At 35.9% G+C, this 21,971-nt stretch overlaps 1 protein-coding gene and 1 non-coding gene across 2 annotated transcripts in view; both read left to right on the top strand.

The window, feature by feature from the left end:
- Nucleotides 1-13,954, top strand: part of IPO7 (importin 7) — a 44,301-nt gene extending 30,347 nt beyond the window's left edge. The window contains exons 11-25 of the mRNA XM_019975109.2: nt 280-356; nt 708-824; nt 2,719-2,808; nt 3,184-3,349; nt 3,510-3,670; nt 4,296-4,424; nt 5,405-5,471; nt 5,555-5,680; nt 6,136-6,233; nt 7,880-7,975; nt 8,427-8,647; nt 8,748-8,953; nt 9,992-10,198; nt 11,888-12,004; nt 12,815-13,954. Of these exons, the coding sequence (XP_019830668.1) occupies nt 280-356; nt 708-824; nt 2,719-2,808; nt 3,184-3,349; nt 3,510-3,670; nt 4,296-4,424; nt 5,405-5,471; nt 5,555-5,680; nt 6,136-6,233; nt 7,880-7,975; nt 8,427-8,647; nt 8,748-8,953; nt 9,992-10,198; nt 11,888-12,004; nt 12,815-12,912 (1,976 nt within the window). The 3' untranslated portion in view covers nt 12,913-13,954. The remainder of the gene's footprint in view (nt 1-279; nt 357-707; nt 825-2,718; nt 2,809-3,183; nt 3,350-3,509; nt 3,671-4,295; nt 4,425-5,404; nt 5,472-5,554; nt 5,681-6,135; nt 6,234-7,879; nt 7,976-8,426; nt 8,648-8,747; nt 8,954-9,991; nt 10,199-11,887; nt 12,005-12,814) is intronic.
- LOC139176213 (small nucleolar RNA SNORA23) lies at nt 2,917-3,101 on the top strand. The gene has a single exon (XR_011560666.1). It is a non-coding gene; the product is annotated as a small nucleolar RNA SNORA23 (small nucleolar RNA).
- Nucleotides 13,955-21,971: the final 8,017 nt, after the last annotated feature.

Raw genomic sequence — 21,971 nt, 5'->3', positions numbered from 1 at the left:
TCTCACAGTAGTGGGGCTTCATATGATAGAAAATAATCATTGGGAGAAGTTAATGGATTAAGATTTAATTCGTACAGGAAAGACAAGGCATTAGGCTTTTGCAAAATTCTATGGAGATCTGGATTTGTTTTCATGCTTGTCTTTGAAGATTTAGCAAAAATTTAAGGTCCTTTTTTGTTATCACTGAAAATCATTTGTAAACTATATGAAAATGTTTGGTGAAAAATTTGAAATTACTATTTTTCTATATTCTGTGTTAATTTTAAATTTATTCTCCAGATGTATTTGAGGATTTCATCTCTCCTACCACCGCTGCCCAGACACTCTTGTTTACAGCCTGTAGTAAGAGGAAAGAGGTGGGTTATTTAGTATGTGGATAACTTTTGCTTTAATATTTAAAATATGTTCAGATATACACTTAGGATGTTTTTTTGTTTATTTTATTGAAGTATAGTTCATTTACAGTGGTAATTTCTGCTATTCAGCATAGTGATTCAGTTATATATATAGTTTATCACAGGATATTGAATATATTTCATCCTGCTATACCGCAGGACCTTGTTGTTTATCCATTCTGTATATAATAGTTTGCATCTTCTAAACCCAAACTTTTAGTTCTTAATGGTTACTTAAGATCATCTTGTCATCAGTGCTTTAGAAGGATTTTTGGATATCCGGTAAAGCAGTACTTTTCTCTGTTAATCTAGGTACTACAAAAGACTATGGGATTTTGCTACCAGATTCTCACAGAACCAAATGCTGATCCTCGAAAAAAAGATGGAGCCCTGCATATGATTGGTTCTTTAGCTGAAATACTTCTGAAGGTATTTGTGTGTGTGTGTGTGCGCGCGCGTGCGCACACGCACGCACACGTGCATGCAATTAGTTTGTTTAATAGTGGCAATTGAGATAAAACTGAATTGAGGTATAGTTCATATACCAGGGAACGCCCTGTAGCTCAGATGATAAAAATCTGCCTGCAGTGCAGGAGACCCGGGTTTGATCCCTGGGTTGGGAAGATACCCTGGAAAAGGGAATGGCAACCAAATCCAATATTCTTGCCTGGAGAAGTCCATGCACAGACCATGGGGTTGCAAAGAGTCGGACACTACTGAGCAATTTTCGTATACCATATGGTTTGTCCATTTAAACTGTACAGTTCGGTTGTTTTTCTTATAAAGAATTGTGCCACCATCAACTCTAATTCCAAAGAGTTTTCATCATCCCCAAAAGAAACTTTTAGAGGTCACTGCCCATTTTCTCCCAAATCTCCTAGCCCTAGTTGTAATCTCCTTTATGTCTCTGATAATGGATTTTTCTATTCTGGACATTTCATATAAATGGAATACGTACCTGTGACTTGAATTGCTGATGAAATGTTGGGAGACTGCTGGACTGTTTTCCAAAGTGGCTGTACCATTTTTTATGTATTAATTAGCAGTGTGTGACAACGGTTCCAGTGTCTTTGTCTTTATCAACACTTGGCTATTGTCTGTCTTTTAAAGATATAGCCATCCCAGTTGGTATCAAATGGTAATTTCACTGTGGTTTTAATTTACATTTCCCTCACGACTAATGATACTGAGAATCTTTTTTTATGCTTATTGTCCAGTCTTCCTCGGAGAAATTTCTGTTCAAATCTTTTGTCTATTTTAAATGGAGGTATTTATCTTTTTACTGTGATTTGTTAGAGTTCTGATATATATATATACATATATATATATATATATATTTTTTTTTTTTAATCTAATTTTTTTGGCCACACTGGGTGGCTTGTGGGATCTTAATTTCCCAGCTAGGGATCAAACCTGGACCCTTGGGTGTAAAAGTGTAGAGTCCTAACCTCTGAACCACCAGGGAATTCCCTGTATATTCTAAATGCTATGCTTTTAAAAAGCTTTCAAATACAGTTGACCTCTGAACAACACAGGTTTGAACTTTTTTCAGGTTCACTTAACATGTGGATTTTTTTAAGTAGTAAATACTACAGTTGGTTGAATCCACAAATGGAGTTGTTTGAATCCACAGATGCAGAATCACAGATATGCAGGGCTAATTGCAAATTAAGTGGCAGATTTTCAACTGCACAGAGGGTTGGTGTGCCAACCGCCTCATTATTCAAAGATTAGCTGTATGTGATTTGCAAGTATTTTCTACCATTCTGTGGATTATCTTTTATCTTTTCACATTCTTGATGGTGTCCTTTAAGGTACAGTTTCTTATGATTTTGAAAGTGTCTTCTATATTTCTTTGTTTTTGCTTGTGCTGAAGGTAATTCTTTTTGCATGAATTATTTTCTTTTCATATTGTATTAAATTGTAGTATTTTTTCTTCTCAGAAAATTGGTTTTGCTGGAAATTTGTAAACCTGAATATATCCCTTCCCATTATTACCTTGAGAGCAGAATATTTCTAAATCTATGCTGTATTGTTCATGTAGAACCTTTCCAGAGAGGTTCTTTCATCATAATAATTTTATAAGAGAAAAATGTTTTGTAAGATAAGGAATAAAATTAACCATTCTTCTATTACTTAAACACCACTGGTGTTAATGTTCAACATAATTGCTTTGTAAACAAACGATGTAAAAAGATTAAAAAATGTATAGTGATTTTGATGTTAATGTTTGAGAATTAAGATGTTTTGACATCATTAGTCATTTTAAGGATTTGTGTATCTGTTTGACATTTGAGATGATTATATTTGTTTATTTTTACAGAAAAAGATCTACAAAGATCAGATGGAATACATGTTGCAGAACCATGTATTCCCTCTCTTCAGCAGTGAACTAGGCTACATGAGAGCCAGGGTATGTTTTAAAGCTGTATTGTTTTGTGTATTTATGTCTTATAATGAATAACCGCTTATGTGGACTTCTATGTGTTATCCTAGACTTTTGTGTTTCTTTAAATGGCTGCTCATAATGTGTGCATAGTTTTCATCTGTGTCTGATAGCAGCATCTGTCTGTGTTTTGCATTCAGATCTTGCTATCCACACAAACATCATGCAGCCAAAGAGTAAGTTGGGATCATAGTACTGGTCTAGTGTTGTCTCTTTTGACTTTATCTACCACTGGCCAGCCTCCAAATTCCCACACAAGAACTTTGGCACTAGAAATATTGTCACATGGTAGAATTTAATGTAAGACACCTATAGTAACTCACTGCATTTTTTTTTTTAAAGGCTTGCTGGGTCCTTCACTACTTTTGTGAAGTGAAGTTCAAAAGTGACCAGAACTTGCAAACAGCCCTAGAACTGACCCGAAGATGTCTGATAGATGATAGGGAAATGCCTGTTAAAGTGGAAGCTGCCATTGCACTTCAAGTGCTGATCAGCAATCAAGAGAAAGGTAAAAGATTTGTATATGTAAGACATAGTCCTAAAAACTTGACATATTGTCTTCCTTTTTATTTGAAGGTATTTCTTGTTTACTCTTTGGTATATATTGATTCAGGATTTGAGGAGTTTTAGCTGTTGGCACCAGAAGTTTTTTCCTCTTTCTCTTACAGCTAAAGAATATATCACACCATTCATCAGACCCGTCATGCAGGCTCTTCTTCACATTATAAGAGAAACAGAAAATGATGATCTTACCAATGTAATTCAGAAAATGATCTGCGAGTACAGTGAAGAAGTTACTCCTATTGCAGTAGAAATGACACAGCATTTGGTATGTTATTTGATCAGTAATGTATGCATTACTTAGATTACAGCAGGTGTTTTCACAGAGCTTACTGTATATCAGGCATCATTCTAAGTCCTTGATACATATTTTAACTCATTTAATTCTCATACAGTCCTATGTGAGGAATATTCCTATACCGAAAGAAAATGTGAGTTATGAAAAGGTTAATTAACTTGCCCAAGTTAGAAGGGGTGGGGCTCCTTCTAACTTGGAGTGGATTGTCATTTCCTTCTCCAGGGGATCTTGTCAACCAGGAATCAACCCCTCATCTCTTAGTTCTACATTGGCAGCCGGGTTCTTTACTAGTAGTGCCACATGGGAAGCCCCAAATGTCAGCCAGTAATACTAATGTTCATAATATTAAGCATTTTCTATGCCTTGCCTCATTTAATCCTCACAGTATCTCTATGAATATGTCAGGAAAAAGAGGTCAAGTAGTCTGTTTGAAGTGACCCAGTAAGTGGTAGAGCAGTACCATTGACTATATAATATTAATTGATTTGGAAATGCCAGTTGTGCTGTCTTAGAACATTTTAAAAACTATGTTTTAGACAAAAATATGTTTATACTGCTTTAAGGGCAAAGCTTAATTATATTCTCTTCAATGTAGGCAATGACTTTTAATCAAGTAATCCAGACTGGGCCAGATGAAGAAGGAAGTGATGATAAAGCAGTTACTGCTATGGGAATCCTGAATACCATCGACACGCTTCTTAGTGTAGTTGAAGATCATAAAGAAGTAAGAAAATAATCCAGTGCTATAAAGTTTTAGGGAATTTCAAGCCATTCTTCATCAGTTGTTCTGTGCTTTTGGGGGGCCTCTGACGTATAGTCTTTGGTCATCTTCTCACATACCTTGATTTTTGCTATCTTTTAACTAGTAGTACCCTTTTCATAGTACCTTATAAATATTTTAGAAGGAATAGGAGGGAGGTATTTGTATCTTTGCCTCAAAGCTCTGAGTTTGGGGTTACCTTTCTCAGATCTAAAAGTATAGTGAAAAAAGAAACAAAAAACAAAAAAAAAACAAACAAAAAAATAAAAGTATAGTGATTCCTAGGAAAACTTACTCTCGCTAGTTTTTCTTTTTAATAAAAAAATTTTTTAGTTAGGGTATAATCCGTATAACATATACCACCTTAACCATTTTTAGGTGTACACTGTATGTATTCCAAATGGATGTCCTGCTTCCTGCACTTTTTAACATTATGATGACTGTTAGGAATTTGGGATCCAATTGAGGATCATACTGATAATTAAAGGGGAATTTGTATATTCTATCTATCTTGTATGACTTGGGTGCACTGCTCACTGTTAGATAAATGGAGCTGACTTAAAAATTACTGGGAGTGGTAGGATTAATACCTTCTTTTAAATAATTTTTCAGTAAGCTATTGATTTGTATCTCTGTTAACTTCACTTACATTTGGCTGAATTATAAGATTTTAGTCTCTGCAGAATGATGTGGCTCCATTTTTCTAGGAAATTTTTTTTTCTTATAGTAAACTATACTTGTTATTTCCGGTTTGTCTGATTGTAATGGTATTAAGTTTCATTCCCAGATTGATTCACAATTTTGAAACATTCCATTTTGAAACAAAGGCTTAAAATAATTTGTTGACAATATTGACTTTACATGTAAATGCATTGAATTATTATAGTATTTAATAATTCACTCAGTGTGCTGCAATTCCATATGATTTTTTTCTTCTCTTTTAGATAACCCAGCAGCTTGAAGGAATCTGCTTGCAGGTCATTGGAACTGTTTTACAGCAGCATGTCTTAGGTAGGTACCTCTGATTGTTCTAAGAATATCCTACTATTTCATATGAGCAAGCATTGTCCTAATGACTTGGTACTCTCTTTTAGAATTCTATGAGGAGATCTTCTCTTTAGCACACAGTTTGACATGTCAACAAGTGTCTCCACAGATGTGGCAGTTACTACCTCTGGTATTTGAGGTTTTTCAGCAAGATGGTTTTGATTACTTTACAGGTAGGTGAAATCATCATAGAAATACTTAGGGTTCCCCCTGTTTGTATTCAGTTTTAGTATATCACTTGAACACAAAGTTTTGCATATTCTTAAATGCTTCCTTGTTTGGATAAGTTATCAGTAGTAATTAATGCTCCAAGATGACCCTAGCTTTGATTTCCATTATACATTTTGTTTTAGTTATCACTTGAGATTTTTTTCACTAAAACACATATTCTTAAGTTTCTGTTTCCTTTCAGTCTTCTTTGTATAATCTTTAACATAATCTTTATGTTTACTAAATATGAAGGAATATACTTTAATAATAGGCTCATTTTTACATTTAATTACAAATGAATAATTAAAAGTGAATGTTAGGGATAAAACATTCAGACTTGCTTCTTTTTCTTAGATTTTTCAGAAACACAGCATTTATGTTAGTAAAGATATTTAACTTACATTTTTTATTAATACAGATATGATGCCTCTGCTTCATAATTATGTAACAGTTGATACAGACACACTTCTATCTGATACCAAGTACCTTGAAATGATATACAGTATGTGCAAAAAGGTAGGTCACCCTAATACAAGAACATGTGAGGCTTATATTATAAAAAGTACAAAATTGTAAAGAGACATGATACTACATTATGGTAAATATCATATGAGTTTGACATAATAAGGGTTATTTAAAAGTTACCAACAAAATGGCTTTGATTCCTAGATCTCTCATTGATGACTTTGACAAGTATTTATGTCTACCTTCTGGTATTTAATTAGAGCTACGTTTCTTGATTTTAGTGCCTGGATCTTATCTTAGCTTGTTCCCTGCTAAGTTTTGAATCAAAAGAAGAAAAGGCCAGAAATGATCAACAATGTTTTATAAAGAACATTCTCAGACTCAAAGATACAGAAAAGAAACTAATGGTTACCAAAAGGGGAGGGAGGGTATAAATTAATGAGATTGGGATTAACAGATACGATCTACTGTATATAAAATTAATAAACAACAAGCTTCTGCTGATGTTCAAATAAATAATAAACCATAATGGAAAATAATATGAAAAAGAACATGTATATGTATTAATGACTTCGCTGGTGGCTCAGTTGGTAAAGAATCTGCCTGCAATGCAGGAAACCCAGGTTCAGTCCCTCGGTGGGGAAGATCTCCTGGAGAAGGAAATGGCAACCCACTCCAGTATTCTTGCCTGGAAAATCTCATGGACAGAGGAGCGTAACAGGCTACAGTTCATGGGGTCACGAAGAGTTGGACACAACTTAGCGACTAAACCATACTATGTGTAAGTGAATCAACTTTGCTCTACACCAGAAATGAATACAACATTGTAAATCAACTACTTCAATAAGGAAAAAAAAAGAAAGGAACTCCTTGGAGGCTGTGGGTTTGCAGTAGCTGTACAGTATTAGTAAATAGCAAGATTATAAAATCTGAAGGTTCATTTTTAAAAAGTCAAAAGTACTAGGCCATTTTTGGAAAATCATAAGATACATATACATGGTGAATGTTGCCTTTTTTTTTTTTCCTCTTAAGAAGTAGGAGATAAAATGATTGATTGGGGTCCTTTGATATCAGAGTCAGTGTAATTGGTAACATGAGTTTCTTACATTATTTGTTGAGAACTCTCAGTCTGTTATTTAAAACCAGACATTAAAAAATGATTTTCCTCCATGAAGTTTTTAGATGTGTTTGTCATCCTCATTCTTTCTGAACACTTAGTTGCAGAATACTCTAGTTATGTTATTATTTATTGCTAATTGTTTATGTTGATGTTCTAGGAACAGAGATAGCTATGCCATCTATACTCCAATTTTAAAACACTTATCCTTAACCCTTTGATTCCTCTAGTGCTAATGAGCATGTGAATTACATGCTTTTATTTCTTCTCTGGGGACAACTTCTGCCATCAGCAGACTGTCTTTTCATCCTGCTCATCTCACAATCCATTGCCAGTGTTTTTTTTTTTTTTAGACACAGTGGTTGTCAACTTGTTACAGTCCAGAATGGCACAACAGGGGAGGGCCTTTGATTATTTGGACCAATGTTACAAACAACTCCAAATCCTTACAGTTCTTTAGACTGTAGTCTGTGCAATCACTCATATTTATTTATTAGACTCTCTTAAATACTTAAGCAGTTACAGACTGATTTAAAGGTTTTGAGACGCCTCCTTGCAGTTTATATTTTGTGTTGATCAGGTTCTTACAGGAGTTGCAGGAGAAGATGCAGAGTGTCATGCAGCAAAATTGCTAGAGGTCATCATTCTGCAGTGCAAAGGGCGTGGCATTGACCAGGTCAGTGAAGCCATTAATGATTCAGATTGCAGGATTCAGAGAAGGAATCTTTCCTTCCGCTTTTTGTTTTTGGGCATTTGTTATATATATATATTGTATGTTGTTTATTATGACACCAAGATAACATGTTAAAAATGTTTAAAATTTAACCAATATTTAATAGTGATCATATATTTAATATGTATGGAAATAAACAAAATGATTACCACAGTAAGGTTAGTCAGTAGGAATATTTTGAATCCATGATTGCTCTTGTGGTGGGGCTTTCATATCAGTGAAGACTGAGTTTTCTCTAAAATTGGATTTCCCACTGAAATGCTTCAGCAATAAAAATTATTGGATCATTTAATGGAAAAGGGTTTAGTTGAGGAAACCAGAAAATTAATATGGTTAGGATAGTTAATGCCTGCTGTTACTGACAGTTTTGAAATGTTTTGTTCTTTCTCTATAGTGTATTCCCTTATTTGTGGAAGCAGCTTTAGAGAGGCTCACGAGAGAGGTGAAGACAAGTGAACTTCGAACAATGTGCCTGCAAGTTGCCATTGCAGCTTTGTATTACAATCCACACCTACTTCTCAATACCTTAGAAAATCTTCGCTTCCCTAATAATGTTGAACCAGTTACAAATCATTTTATTACACAATGGCTTAATGATGTTGATTGTTTCTTGGGGTAAGTGACATGTACTGGGTCTTTGTTTATATAACTTTGTGAGGAACTGTGCAAAATTTTTTTAAGGAAAAGAAGAAAATATTTATTTTATTTTTTTCAGGCTTCACGACAGAAAGATGTGTGTTCTGGGCCTGTGTGCTCTTATTGATATGGAACAAATACCACAAGTTTTAAATCAGGTTTCTGGACAGATTTTGCCAGCTTTTATTCTTTTATTTAATGGATTAAAAAGAGCTTATGCCTGCCATGCAGAACACGAGAATGACAGTGACGATGACGATGAAGCTGAAGATGATGATGAAACGGGTAAGGGATTTGCAGTGTAGGAAGCCAGTCTTATTACCTAGTTAGAAATATCACTGGACTTATTCCTTTAGCCCTTCTTCTAATGAAATGTGGGATCATAGCTAAATATTTACATGTTCATTCATTCATAGACTGTTACTAGATTCCCACTGGAGTGTAAGGTCCATGAGGGCAGAACTTTGAGCTGTATCTCCATTACATAAAGCAGTTCTAGGCAAAAATGGCACCCCACTCCAGTACTCTTGCCTGGAAACTCCCATGGATGGAGGAGCCTGGAAGGCTGCAGTCCATGGGGTCGTTAAGAGTCAGACACGACTGAGCGACTTCACTTTCACTTTTCACTTTCATGCACTGGAGAAGGAAATGGCAACCCACTCCAGTGTTTTTGCCTGGAGAATCCCAGAGACGGGGTAGTCTGGTGGGCTGCCGTCTGTGGGGGTCGAAGAGAGTCAGACATGACTGAAGCGATGCAGCAGCAGCAGGAAAAAATGATTTTTGGTGTGGGGTTTTTAGTGTTTGTGAGCATCTAATACATTTCACCTGTGAGATACTACAGACCACAAGAGTAAAAATAGATGTTGTTTAAGTTATTGTAATGGTTCCAAAATATGATAATTGCCATTTTTGTCTTTTATCATATATTATTTTAGCCAGCCTTTTAAAAAAAATCTCATAAAAGGTATTCCTGTGGAAATAACAAACTGTTGCTTTACTATTGGTATTTATTTGGTTTGGTAAATACCATAAGGTTCAGAGCATGCCAAGTGCTGGCTCTCATTCAGTCCATTTTCCAATTTTAGAATCTATATATAATATTAGAATACTGGAATCTAGATTATTAACAATTGTGGTAGTTTTCTTAGATTTCTGTGAGAATTTTTTTCTATTTATTGCTGAATGTGTATTTAAACACCAATTCCTGGAACTCTCCCTTGAATTATTCAGTTGTGATTTTCCAACAATGATCATTGTCAGTGAGTTAAAATGAGTAACAGAATATTTCAGTGTTAACAAGAGCACCTTTTTATGACTTGGCAGAGGAACTGGGCAGTGATGAAGATGATATTGATGAAGATGGACAAGAATATTTAGAGATTCTGGCTAAGCAGGCGGGTGAAGATGGAGATGAGGAAGATTGGGAAGAAGATGATGCTGAAGAAACTGCCCTGGAAGGCTATTCTACAATCATTGATGATGAAGATAACCCTGTTGATGAGTATCAGATATTTAAAGCTATATTTCAGAGTAAGTTTACTTGTTCTATGTAATTCAGATAGTTCCATATGACCCATTTTCCTGAATCAAACTGTTCTTCTTTATGTCTGCCCCCTAAAGAAGAGATTGGTGTATATCAAACCCAAACTAGAATACGATTTAGGATTGTTAGGCAAAGTAACCAAAGTTACTTCTCCTATTGCCTTAGACATTCAGAGTATTTTCCTCATCCTGTTATTTTACTTTTATTTAGACCATAATTTTGAAATAGGCACATCATAGGAAAATTGTATACTTCATTGTAGCCTCCCAGGTTTCCCCAGAAGTATCTACCCTTATGTTTCTTGTGTTTGTGTATTTTTCCGCCTGGCTAAACCTGTGCTTACCTATCTGAGAATTTGACCATTTTTTTTACATGTATAGTCTTGGGAATCTTTATTCTTTTCTCCTGCTTCACAATGCGTGGCTATAGACTGCTAGGTGCCACTTTTTGTTTTTGATAATCATTTACTTGGATTTCAACAAAATACAACATCAGTATTCTTTAACCTAGCTTAAGAAATTTAAATTGACACTATATTTGAACCTCCTTTCCTTCCAGTTAACTACTTTCCTAGTTTATCATCCCTATACATTATGAATTTTGATGTAGAATAAATTCTCTGATAAGCAAAGCATTAATCTTCCAAGCCCATGACAAAGCAGTTTTGATGCAAGCTTGCGGAAATGCAAGTAATTGTTTTGGTGCTATGTGGCAGGCTGTTAAAATTGATTGAAGTGCCAAGAACTGACTGGCTTTTGTCCTTGACTGTGTATTTTGTATACTTAAACACATGTTAATTCCTAAATGATGGTTTATAATAGAAGGCTCATGCACAGTAAAGGCAATAAAGTAGAATATCATGAGGAAATGAGTTTTCATTCTTGGGAATTACTCTGTAAAAATTTTTTATTTTGTGGAAAGCCTTTATAGAGAACATTTCTCTCACTCACTCACCATCCACACAAACCCCTTTCTGTAGCTAATTGAAACACAGACATATATAGTTAGACTTGTTACCATTATATATCAACTTATCTAGTGCGTGTTTTCATTAAACAGTGAGATTTTTAACACCTGGTCTTGTGATATGCTGGGAAATTTTGTTATTCCTTCTTACGGGTTGTATTTGACCATTATTTAGACTATAATATAAAAATATGTGAGTACTGCAGAGTACCTTTCTATGGAAAGACTACATATATTTAAGAAAGATTTTTGAATAAGAAATGCAGAAAAAAATAATTTACTTTGTACCATTCATCTCTTTTTTAAGGTTTCTGGGTTTTGTTTTTTAATGTAGGAGTTTGAGAATTATATCTAGAATGTGGGAATGTGTCCATTTTTAAGTTGTTTTAACTCTGAATCTTCTAAGGAGTTTGAGTTAACTTTATTTCTAGTTTCCCTACTTTGTTACTTGTTAGATAACAACTGATTTAGGCTCTATTTACTAACGGTGAGGATTTTGAGCATGATTAGATTTTTGAGGCATAATGCTAAACCATAGCTTTTTCCCCTGTATGTTTTTCTCACAAACAATTTAAAATACTGTAGGTAATTATTGGGAAAATATAAACGAGATCAGAATTTCAGTACTGGAGGTAGAGTAGAGGGAATAGAATAGTAGAGAACTACCAGGACTCTTACCGCTCTTTTTTACCTTGTTTTCTTTTTGATAGCTATACAAAATCGTAATCCTGTGTGGTATCAGGCTCTGACTCATGGTCTTAATGAAGAACAAAGAAAACAGTTACAAGATATAGCGACTCTAGCTGATCAAAGAAGAGCAGCCCATGGTATGTTACTTGACCCTCTTTAATGCAATTAATAACTTTGATACAGCTTTAAAATTTAAATTTGGTGATTTAAATTATGTAAAAGCTACAGTTGTTGGAAGTGATAAGAAATTCACTCCAATCTGTAGGAATGAGATGAATTTTGGTTTTGGCCACAATTTCTTAATTTTAAGTGTAGTTGAAGACTATAATAAGGTTGCTAAACCTCATGAGGCTGGTTTGATAGTGGAAAATTCTGAAAACTGCCGTTTCTTAAAAGTATATTAAAGACATACATCATTTCTTTTCATCAGTAAACGTTTCATGCTTAACGATATATAAATGCTTTTCAATACAGGATATTTTAGGTAATACACATTCTAACAGTTTTGTAGGTCTTAATAACTGTGAGTAAGACTAGTTTTATATTCAGCGAGGGTCCTCCTTATAAAAAAGGAAGTATTTATACCTCCTTTCTAAAGTATTTATATTTGAATTTGCTTGCAGTAAATTCATTAGCTGTTACTACCTTTGGATTTGGATCTGTTGATTCACTGTTTGACTCAAAATAGGGTATTTAAAGATTTTTCTTTTTAAACAATGGGAAGTAAAAATTGCCTAAGAAGTCTACAGCATACAGGAGAGTTCATCTTCTCTACATATTACACACTTCTCTTCTTTACATATGGAGGGAGAACAGAGACCAAAGTTTGGAACTTCCTGGCTAATATTGGTGGTTTAGCTGTTGTTAATGTCTGTTGGTTCCTTCTGTTCTCCAAAGTAGTAAGCTGATCGAATGCTCTACCAAACGTTTACTTTTTGTTTTTCTAGAATCCAAAATGATTGAGAAACATGGAGGATACAAATTCAGTGCTCCAGTCGTGCCAAGTTCTTTCAATTTTGGAGGCCCGGCACCAGGGATGAATTGAGTTACCACTTTCCTTCCTGCAGTGTGATTGTAGTGAAGAGCTTGTGTTCCTCCTAGTAGCGGTTCCAGAACTGGTTCATGTTATCTACTCTAAACTAATTGATCAATAGATGGACAAAGAAACCCCAGAAGGTGGGACTTGATCATGCAACTTGGCACTGAAAATGAAACTAGAGGGATTTTGGCCGGGGAGGGAGGTAACTTGGGGGGTAGGGAGTATTTTCTTTATTTTTTGAAGAAAGTAAGGATTTGACTGAAAGTTCAAGTGACACTGTGGAAATCTGCAACAGGAGGGGATGTCATGAAGGCAGCTTTTCTTTTTCTGAGGAAAAAAATAGGCATGGGCTACAGGACTATTTAAAATGTCTCATTTACAGTATAAGCTCAAAGGTAGATGTAATTTTTACACCTATGAGTATTTGTCCAATTTCTGTCTCTCCTTCACCATTGGGTATCTATTCTTTATATGTAAATAAGATAAGGTAATGGATAGCCTTATTCAATCTTCATCATTTTCATTCATCAAAGATTGTTCCTATGTAGATTATTGGACATTTATTGTAGCACTACATAACTGATTAAAAAAAAATCTGTAAATGAATTAGCACTTTCATATTGAAACAAGCCTGCTAGCCTATGTATAAAATAGCAAAATGTTTGCTGTTTATAAAAAGATGGGATGTAATGGGGTGGGGGGCAGGGGTAATTTCAAGTTATTAATTTAAAAATGAATTAGCAATTTTGTACCTGGTGACTTTGTGGTGCACTCACCTCTGATAGTGACTTGAATTCGGTATGTTAAAAGGGGTTAGTGATATTTCATTGCTGCTAAAAATGGCAACTCCCTCTGTGTCCTGTTTTTTTCTTAAAGCTCTCAGTGTACAAGTGGATATTTGGGTACAAGACCTTACTGTAACAAAGAGGAAAGGTGATATTTGAAGCATGTAAATTGGATATAAAGTTCTACTCTTAAAGAGTTGATCAAAGAGTATGACTAAACATCTATATATGCAATCTATTAAAAGAACTTAATTCGGCTCTTATGTCTTGATTTGATTGCAGTTTTTTTCTAATTATAATTTTTTTCCTCATTGATCTATTTTTATCCTATAACTAGAAAGAATAGGAAATGCACACTTTTAAAATTGACATTAACACCTGCCCACCTCCCTTTCCCATCTCCTCTGCCCCTCTTGTTGATGCTGGTATCTGATAGGCTGAAGGCACAGGGTTCCCTCCAAAAACCACTGTTGATACCACTGCAAAAACAAGCCAGCAACAAGACAACATGGAGAGGTTGGCTTGCTTCCCTCTCTTCTAACTGCATGTTCAAAAATAAGCTTTTATTGATCTTGAACATCTGTCAGATGAGTCATACGTTGGGTTATTTTTTTATATACATGTATACACACAATATTTCAAATTGAAAGCAACATCTCAATGGATTCAAAACTATTGAGTGCTGTTGTCTATAACAGACTAGAAAATTTGTAAATGTAAAAATGAAACAAATGCACATATTATTTAAAATGCATAATGAAAACCCATTGGTGTTGTGTTTTTCTTGTATGCCAGTAATTAAGCCACTACTGTTGGCATTGTTTGGTTTTCTATTTTAACACTGAAGGAGTGAAAGTATTTCCTATATTTATGAATTTACTATGAAAATCTTGGCAAAAAAAGAAAAAAATGTTTATCTGAAATGTGTGGGTGAAAATTGTTAATCAAGTGTGTTTCTACTTTTTCGCCCCAAGTTGAACACCATCTGTAAACCCTAGGTTGCTTCAGGGGATTTCATTATTACATAAAAGTCATAAAATTAAAATGGGGTAGTTGTATATATGCAACATTATGTACAGAGGGGAAGTGCTGAATAGTATTAAACATTTTTGTCTTCCTTTACCTTTTATCCCCTACCTAATATCTAGTCTACTTTTTTAAATTTCAAATTTCACTGCTCTTTGAATTGATAATTTCAATTTTCACATTGTTACTGGAAACCATATTAATAAAGGTTTTAGTTATTTCCATGCACAGTATGAAAATTCTCGGTTGCTGAGATTTTGTTTCAAGAAAATGTATTGGCATGTCTTTGAGATCAAGTTTTATTGTCTCCTCTGTCATACAATCCAAACTAATCTACATTTATGAATTTTTGACTGAAATGAAAGACCTTAAAATTAAACTATATTTAATATTAAATATTGTTCAAATGGTAGTTTCTAATGCATCAAATATACCTCGATTATTTTCAGTATTTCCTTAAATATAACATCAAATTAGAGTTTCTTATAGATTATGAATCTTGATAATGTATCAGTGTTTTTAAATAAGGTTATAGGACTTTTAGATAACTTTTTGAGAGTAGTATTTATAAACTTGTAATTAGTTGCATGTGGATTTTATTTATTTCTTTAACATACAGCATTTCCCACAGTTTCACTAATCTATAACTTATTTTTTAATTTATACAAGTTAATTCTGATTTTGTTTGGGTTTCAGTATGTCTTTTTTAATGGCTGACATTAGCATAAAATCTTCACTTTTTTGTAAACCTAAGCCATCCATTTTTATAAAAGCTATTCGTTTATCAGTATTAAATAAAAGATGTTAATCTATTTCTCTGCAGGTAACAGAATGGTGATTACTAATCTACATGCCTTACCAGGATAATGACTGCTATGTTCACCTCTTGAAGAGACCAGAGTGTAGAGCAGGGGTGGCCATACCACAGCGCTGTGGCTATGTTCAGTTCCAGATATAGTCCCTGAAGCAAGCATTTAGAAAAAGTTATTAGGGATTATATTAATATACACCATGTCTTTGGGAGGATTTAGCACAATGGCTTAAGCATAGTAGGCATTCCATAAGTGCTTGTGAAATAAATGACCTAAACTTACATTAAAACATTGGTTATAAAAATGTCAGTTCTGTTCTATGTAATTTTAAGTTTTGGTGAATGTTGATCCCTTCTGAAGTTGAGGTTTTACCGTTGATGAGGTTGGCCACCCTTGCAGTAATAGCATTTTACTTCGGTGCCTGTGGTTTTTACAAACGGAAACTAGATATAATAGAAATCCAGAATTTTGTTACTATGAGAGGAATATCTTTTAAGTAACTTTTTGAGAGGTAATTCCCCCTTTAGTTTTTTTTTAGAGCACGGGTGATAGGTAGAAATTTGTCAGTTATATTTGGTATCTGAATCCTATATTTAAGTGCTTCCTGCTGCTGCTGCTGCTAAGTCGCTTCAGTTGTGTCCGACTCTGTGCTTCCTACCAGAGTCTTTTTTAAAATTTCCTTTTAACATCCTTTTAATAAACTCAAAAAGGAATTTCCTCAATCTGAAAGAAAGGCTCAAACTAATGGACTTAATAATGAGAGTAAAAACCCTTCCCCCTAAGATCAAAAATGCCCCTGTTGCCCCTTCTGTTTAGCGTTGTACATAGGGTTTTGTTTATTGTTGTTCCATTGCTACTGTGTCCGACTCTGGCCCCATGATCTGCAGAACGCTAGGCTCCTCTCTGTCCTCCACTCTCTCCCCGAGTTTGCTCAAATTCATGTCTGTTGAGTCAGTGATGCTATCTAACTATTTCGTCCTCTCCTTTTGCCTTCAATCTTTCAATAAGGGTTTAGCCAGGGCAGTTAGGGAGGAAGAAATAAGACATCCAGTGGGAAAGGAAGAAGTAAAATGTATTCTCAGATGACTGATGTCACAGAAAACCCCGAAGAATCCACACACAAAGAGCTAATGACTTCAAGTTTGCAAGGCATAAGATTAATATACAAATACACAGTTGTATTTCTATACAGCAGCAGTGAAATTAAGAAAATTACATTTACAGTGTTGTTTAGTCACTAAATTATGTTCGGCTCTTGCCACCCCATGGACTGTAACCCGTCAGGCTCCTCAGTCGATAGGATTTCCCAGGCAAGCATACTGCAGTGCAGTGGGCTGTCATTTCCTTCTCCAGGGGATCTTCCCAACACAGGGATTGAAGTCTGCTGCTTGGTTGGCAGGTTCTTTACCACTGAGCCATCACCTAGTAAGAATAGGTAACCTTTTTTTTCTTTTTTTGCTGTAACTTCTGGCTTCTGGGATTTTAGTTCCCCAATCAGGGATTGAACACATGCCCTTGGCAGTTAAAGCACAGAGTCCTAACCACTGACCACCAGGGAATTCCCAAGGATAGATACCTTCTACTGACCAAAGGAATAGAATTGAGAGTCTAGAAATAAACATTTAAGTTTATTGTCAATTGATTTTCAACAGGGGCTTCCTAGGGGCTTCCCTCATAGCTCAGTTGGTAAAGAATCTGTCTGCAATGCAGGAGACCCCAGTTCTATTCTTGGGAATATCTGATGGAGAAGGGATAGGCTACCCACTCCACTATTCTTGGGCTTCCCTTGTGACTTAGCCAGTAAAGAATCCACCTCCAATTTGATCCTTGGGTTGGGAAGATCTGCTGGAGAGGAGAAAGGCTACCCACTCCAGTATTCTGGCCTGGAGAATTTTCATGGGGTCACAAAGAGTCGGATACGACTGAGCAACTTTCATATTCCTAGGTGGCACTAGTGGTAAAGTATCCACCTGCCAATGCAGGAGACATAGGAGACTCAGGTTCTATCTCTGGTTTGAGAAGATCCCCTGGAGGAGGGAGTGGCAACCCACTCCAGTATTCTTGCTGGGGAATACCATGGACAGAGGTGCCTGGTGCGCTATATAATCCATAGGATCACAAACAACTGGACATGACTGAAGTCACTTAGCACATACTTATGCACAATTTTCAACAAGGGTCCCAAAACCAATGTAGGAAAGAATCTTAAAAATGGCTCTGAGACAGCTGGGCATATTCTTAGGAAAAAATACAGGTGTAACTCGTGGTGACTGAACTAGTTAAGTTTCTTGGATATAACACCAAAGACCAAGAAACAAAAACATGATTTAGATTTCATCAAAACGTTGGTTCAAAGGTTACTTTTGAAAAGTGGAAAGACTCCACAGGATGGGAAAAAATATCTGCTAATCTTGAGTATATGCAGAACTTAACAAGAAAACCCCAATGTAAGAATGGTAAAGAATCCAATTAGACCTTTCTCCAAAGAAATAAATGGCCAGTTATCTTAGGAAATGCTTAACATATCTAGTCATTCAGTTCAGTTCACTCAGTTTTGTCCAACTTTTGCGACCCCATGCACAGCAGCACACCAGGTTTCCCTGTCCATCACCAACTCCTGGAGCCTGCTCAAGCTCATGTCCGTTGAGTTGGTTGATGCCTTCCATCTCATCCTCTATCGTCCCCTTCTCCTGCCTTCAATCTTTGCCAGGATCAGGGTCTTTTCCAATGAGTCAGTTCTTTGCATCAGGTGCCCAAAGTATTGGAGTTTCAGCTTCAGCATCAGTCCTTCCAATGAATATTCAGGACTTAGGATGGACTGGTTGGATCTCCATGCAATCCAAGGGACCCTCAAGAGTCTTTTCCAACACCACAGTTGAAAAGCATCAATTCTTCAGCCTCAGCTTTATAGTCCAACTCTCACATCCATACGTGACTACTGGAAAAACCATAGCTTTGACTAGACGAACCTTTGTCAGCAAAGTGATGTCTTTGCTTTTTAATATGCTAGTCATTAGGGAAATGCAGATCAGAATTCATGATGCAGTATTCCTTATCTACTATCCTGTTTAATCAAGAAGGTACACAATCACAAGTATTGGTGAGGAAGAAGAGAAATTGTACCCCTGTACAGTGTTGGTACAATATAAAATACTTATCTGTTGTATAAAAGTTTGACGGTTCCTTAAAAGATTGAAAAGTGTCACCTAAAAATTCCACTCATACACATATATATATGTATACGCACACACATATATATATATATAATTTGAGAGAATTGAAGCCTATCCACACAAGAACTTGGTGCACAGTTGTTCATACTAGCATTATTATAGCCAAGAGCAGGAAACAATCCAAATAGCCACTGGTGAGTGGATAAACAAAATGTGAAATATCCATGCAATCAGATTTTTGACAGTAAAAAGGAATGATGTGCAATTACACACTACAGAGTGGATGAGCCCTGAAAACAATTCAGACACAAGTCCATATATATGAAATGTCAGGAATGAGCAGATCCGTAGATTAGTAGTCACTGGGACAGGGGTGGGGAGGGATGAGGGAATGGAGTGAGTGTGATGGGCGTAGGTTTTCTGTTGGCATGATTAAAGTGTTTCCCATTGGGTACTGGTGATGGTTGAACAGCCTGGTGAATATACTAAAAACTACTGAAGTGCATGTATACTTTAAAATGGTGAGTTTTCTGATATACGAGTATCTCAATTTTCAGTTTTCAGTTTCAAGTTTGTTTAAAGTTCTCTAAAAAGTAATACTCAATGTTTATTCATTAAGTAAGAGCTGCTGCTGCTGCTACTAAGTCACTTCAGTCGTGTCCGACTCTGTGCAACCCCATAGACTGCAGCCCACCAGGCTCCCCCATCCCTGAGATTCTCTAGGCAAGAACACTGGAGTGGGTTGCCATTTCCTTCTCCAATGCGTGAAAGTGAAAAGTGAAAGTGAAGTCGCTCAGTTGTGTCCAACTCTTAGCGACCCCATGGACTGCAGCCTTCCAGGCTCCTCTGTCCATGGGACTTTCCAGGCAAGAGTACTGGAGTGGGTTGCCATTGCCTTCTTCGAAGTAAGAGCTAGCTATCCCCGTACATAGGGAAAACTGTCTTAGAGATTGTATTCTGCCAATATTTAGTTATTTGAGCTAACTGCTCTTTTTTTTTTTTTAATCACATCACCCCATCAAACAGCCCTAGCTGGCACTGAACTTTGGCAGGGTGGATAGCAGGAGGAAGAATTCTTAAAAAAAATTTTTTTCCTGTAAATGCTGCATCTTTGTTATATATTTCAATGTAATACAGCATTAGAAATTTAACACTGAGCCATCTTTTTTTCCGCCTCCTCCCAAAATTACAGCACCTAGTGCTTTTCTATAAAATGGTATCAATCTTACTGTTTATTTGGAGACAAACGCTTCACTTGAAAAAAAAAAAAAAAACCCTCACCTTGACTTGAGTATGTCTTTTCAGAAAAATAAAAATCATTTTAAAAACAATGGTTTCATTTATAGACTATTCTTTACTGCTGAAGTACTACCTACTGACTATGTATATTAGTGAAACTTGATTTTCCTTTTGTCTAGAATGTTATATTTTAGATTTAAGCAAATTAATTAGAAGCCAAAAATGACTGCTAGAATCTTACGGAGGAAACCAATTTCAAAGGAACACCTGGAATCTTCAAGGGCTTTAATTGATAAAATTTTGTAAATAAGAGTTTATTTTCTCTTAGCTTGCCATTAAAATCAAACACATTAACCACAACTAATAACCTTGGAGCTCAGTTATCAGGTGCTATTTTCAAAGATGTAACGAATGAATGCTTCTCTGGTGGCTCAACAGTAATGAATCCGCCAGCCAACACAGGAGGTGCAGGTTCCATCACTGGGTAGGGAAGATCCCCTGGAGAAGGTAATGGCCAACCACTCCAGGAATCTTGCCTGGGAAATCCCACTACAGAGGAGCCTGGCAGAAGAGAGTCCTGAGGTGGCAAGAGTTGGACACGATTTAGCGACTCATTCAACAACGAATGAATGAATGAATTGGGTTAACAAGTGGTCCATGAGTAGAGCTGGTAAAATGGCAAACTGCACATACTGGAGTTACTATCAATAACTTGAAATGATGGGAGTCCTGCAATTAGCCACTAACAAAACATTACCAGTATTATCAGCACTATGCTTAAGTCAGCATACATACTGAGAACTATATCTGAGATTGGAAAGGAACGTTTTAAGTAACATATACTTCTAAAAGTATATTCTAATAAAGCTCTGATTAATGTTTTCAGTGTAGAAGCCGAGTGAGATTAACTGAGTTTATACTGCAGAGCAAGGATTCTGGGTCCATGAGCCCTATGAAACTGTGATGCCTTTAGTATATTTTTCATAGCTTTCATCTGAATCTCAAAGGAGTTTTCAAAGTGCTTAGAAACCACCGGTGTTGAACATTAAAGTGAGACTTAGAGAGGTAACATCAAGCATTTGAAAAGTACCTCTGAAGGGCACTGTGCTACCTTTTTCTACATTCTCATATATCTTCCCAATCAACACTTGTGAAGTTTGTTTTTTATTTATTTGCTCTGGGTCTTAGTTGTAACATGTGGGATCTAGTTCCCTGATCAGAGATCGAACCCAGGCCTCCTGCATTGGGAGCACAGTCTTAACTACTGGACCACCAGGAAAGTCCCTGAAGTAAGTTTTTATTTTACAAATGGGGCAAGAGTTTCTAAGACAAGTGACACATCTAACAGCCACAGCTTCCAATGAAGAGCAAATGACTAGCTTGTTTTTAAAATCTTTAGCATTTTAAGAAAAAAGACAAAATTCTTCAGTGTTTGAAAATGAAAGTCGTTCAGTTGTGTTGGACTCTGCCACCCCATGGTCTATACAGTCCTTGGAATTTTCCAGGCCAGAATACCGGAGAATACCAGAAAACTGGTAGCCATTCCCTTCTCCAGGGGATCTTTCCAACCCAGGGATGAAACCCAGGTCTCCCGCATTGCAAGCAGATTCTCCACCAGCTGAGCCACCAGAGAAGCCCTCAGTGTAAGAATTGTAGATTTTTTTCAGTGTTTTAAAAATTGTACAAATTTAGAGGGAAAATGTATTAATAAACCTATTCCAGAAATAATTTGGTAACTCAAAGTCACCTTCTCCTAGACATAGTTACTTTTAAGAGTTGAATGCATTAATTTTTTTGCCGAACCACCAGACTTGTGGGATCTTTGTTTCCTCACCTAGCCCTCAGCAATGAAAGCACGGAGTCCTAACCACTGGACTGCCAGGGCATTCCTTCCACGTTTCTTCTACACATAGAATACTTTAGTAGTTATATCGGTGTGCAAACATGCCCAAATCAACCAATTCTTCAGAAAATTCTGAGTTAAATGTTTTTAAAAACTAATAGTTTTTGAAGGCGGCTAGAACCAGACC

Source organism: Bos indicus, chromosome 15 (genome assembly GCF_029378745.1).
Source record: "Bos indicus isolate NIAB-ARS_2022 breed Sahiwal x Tharparkar chromosome 15, NIAB-ARS_B.indTharparkar_mat_pri_1.0, whole genome shotgun sequence".
NCBI classification, from domain to species: Eukaryota; Metazoa; Chordata; class Mammalia; order Artiodactyla; family Bovidae; genus Bos; species Bos indicus.
The sequence above is the reverse complement of the archived record's forward strand: the minus strand, read 5'-3'. Positions and strand labels throughout refer to the sequence as shown.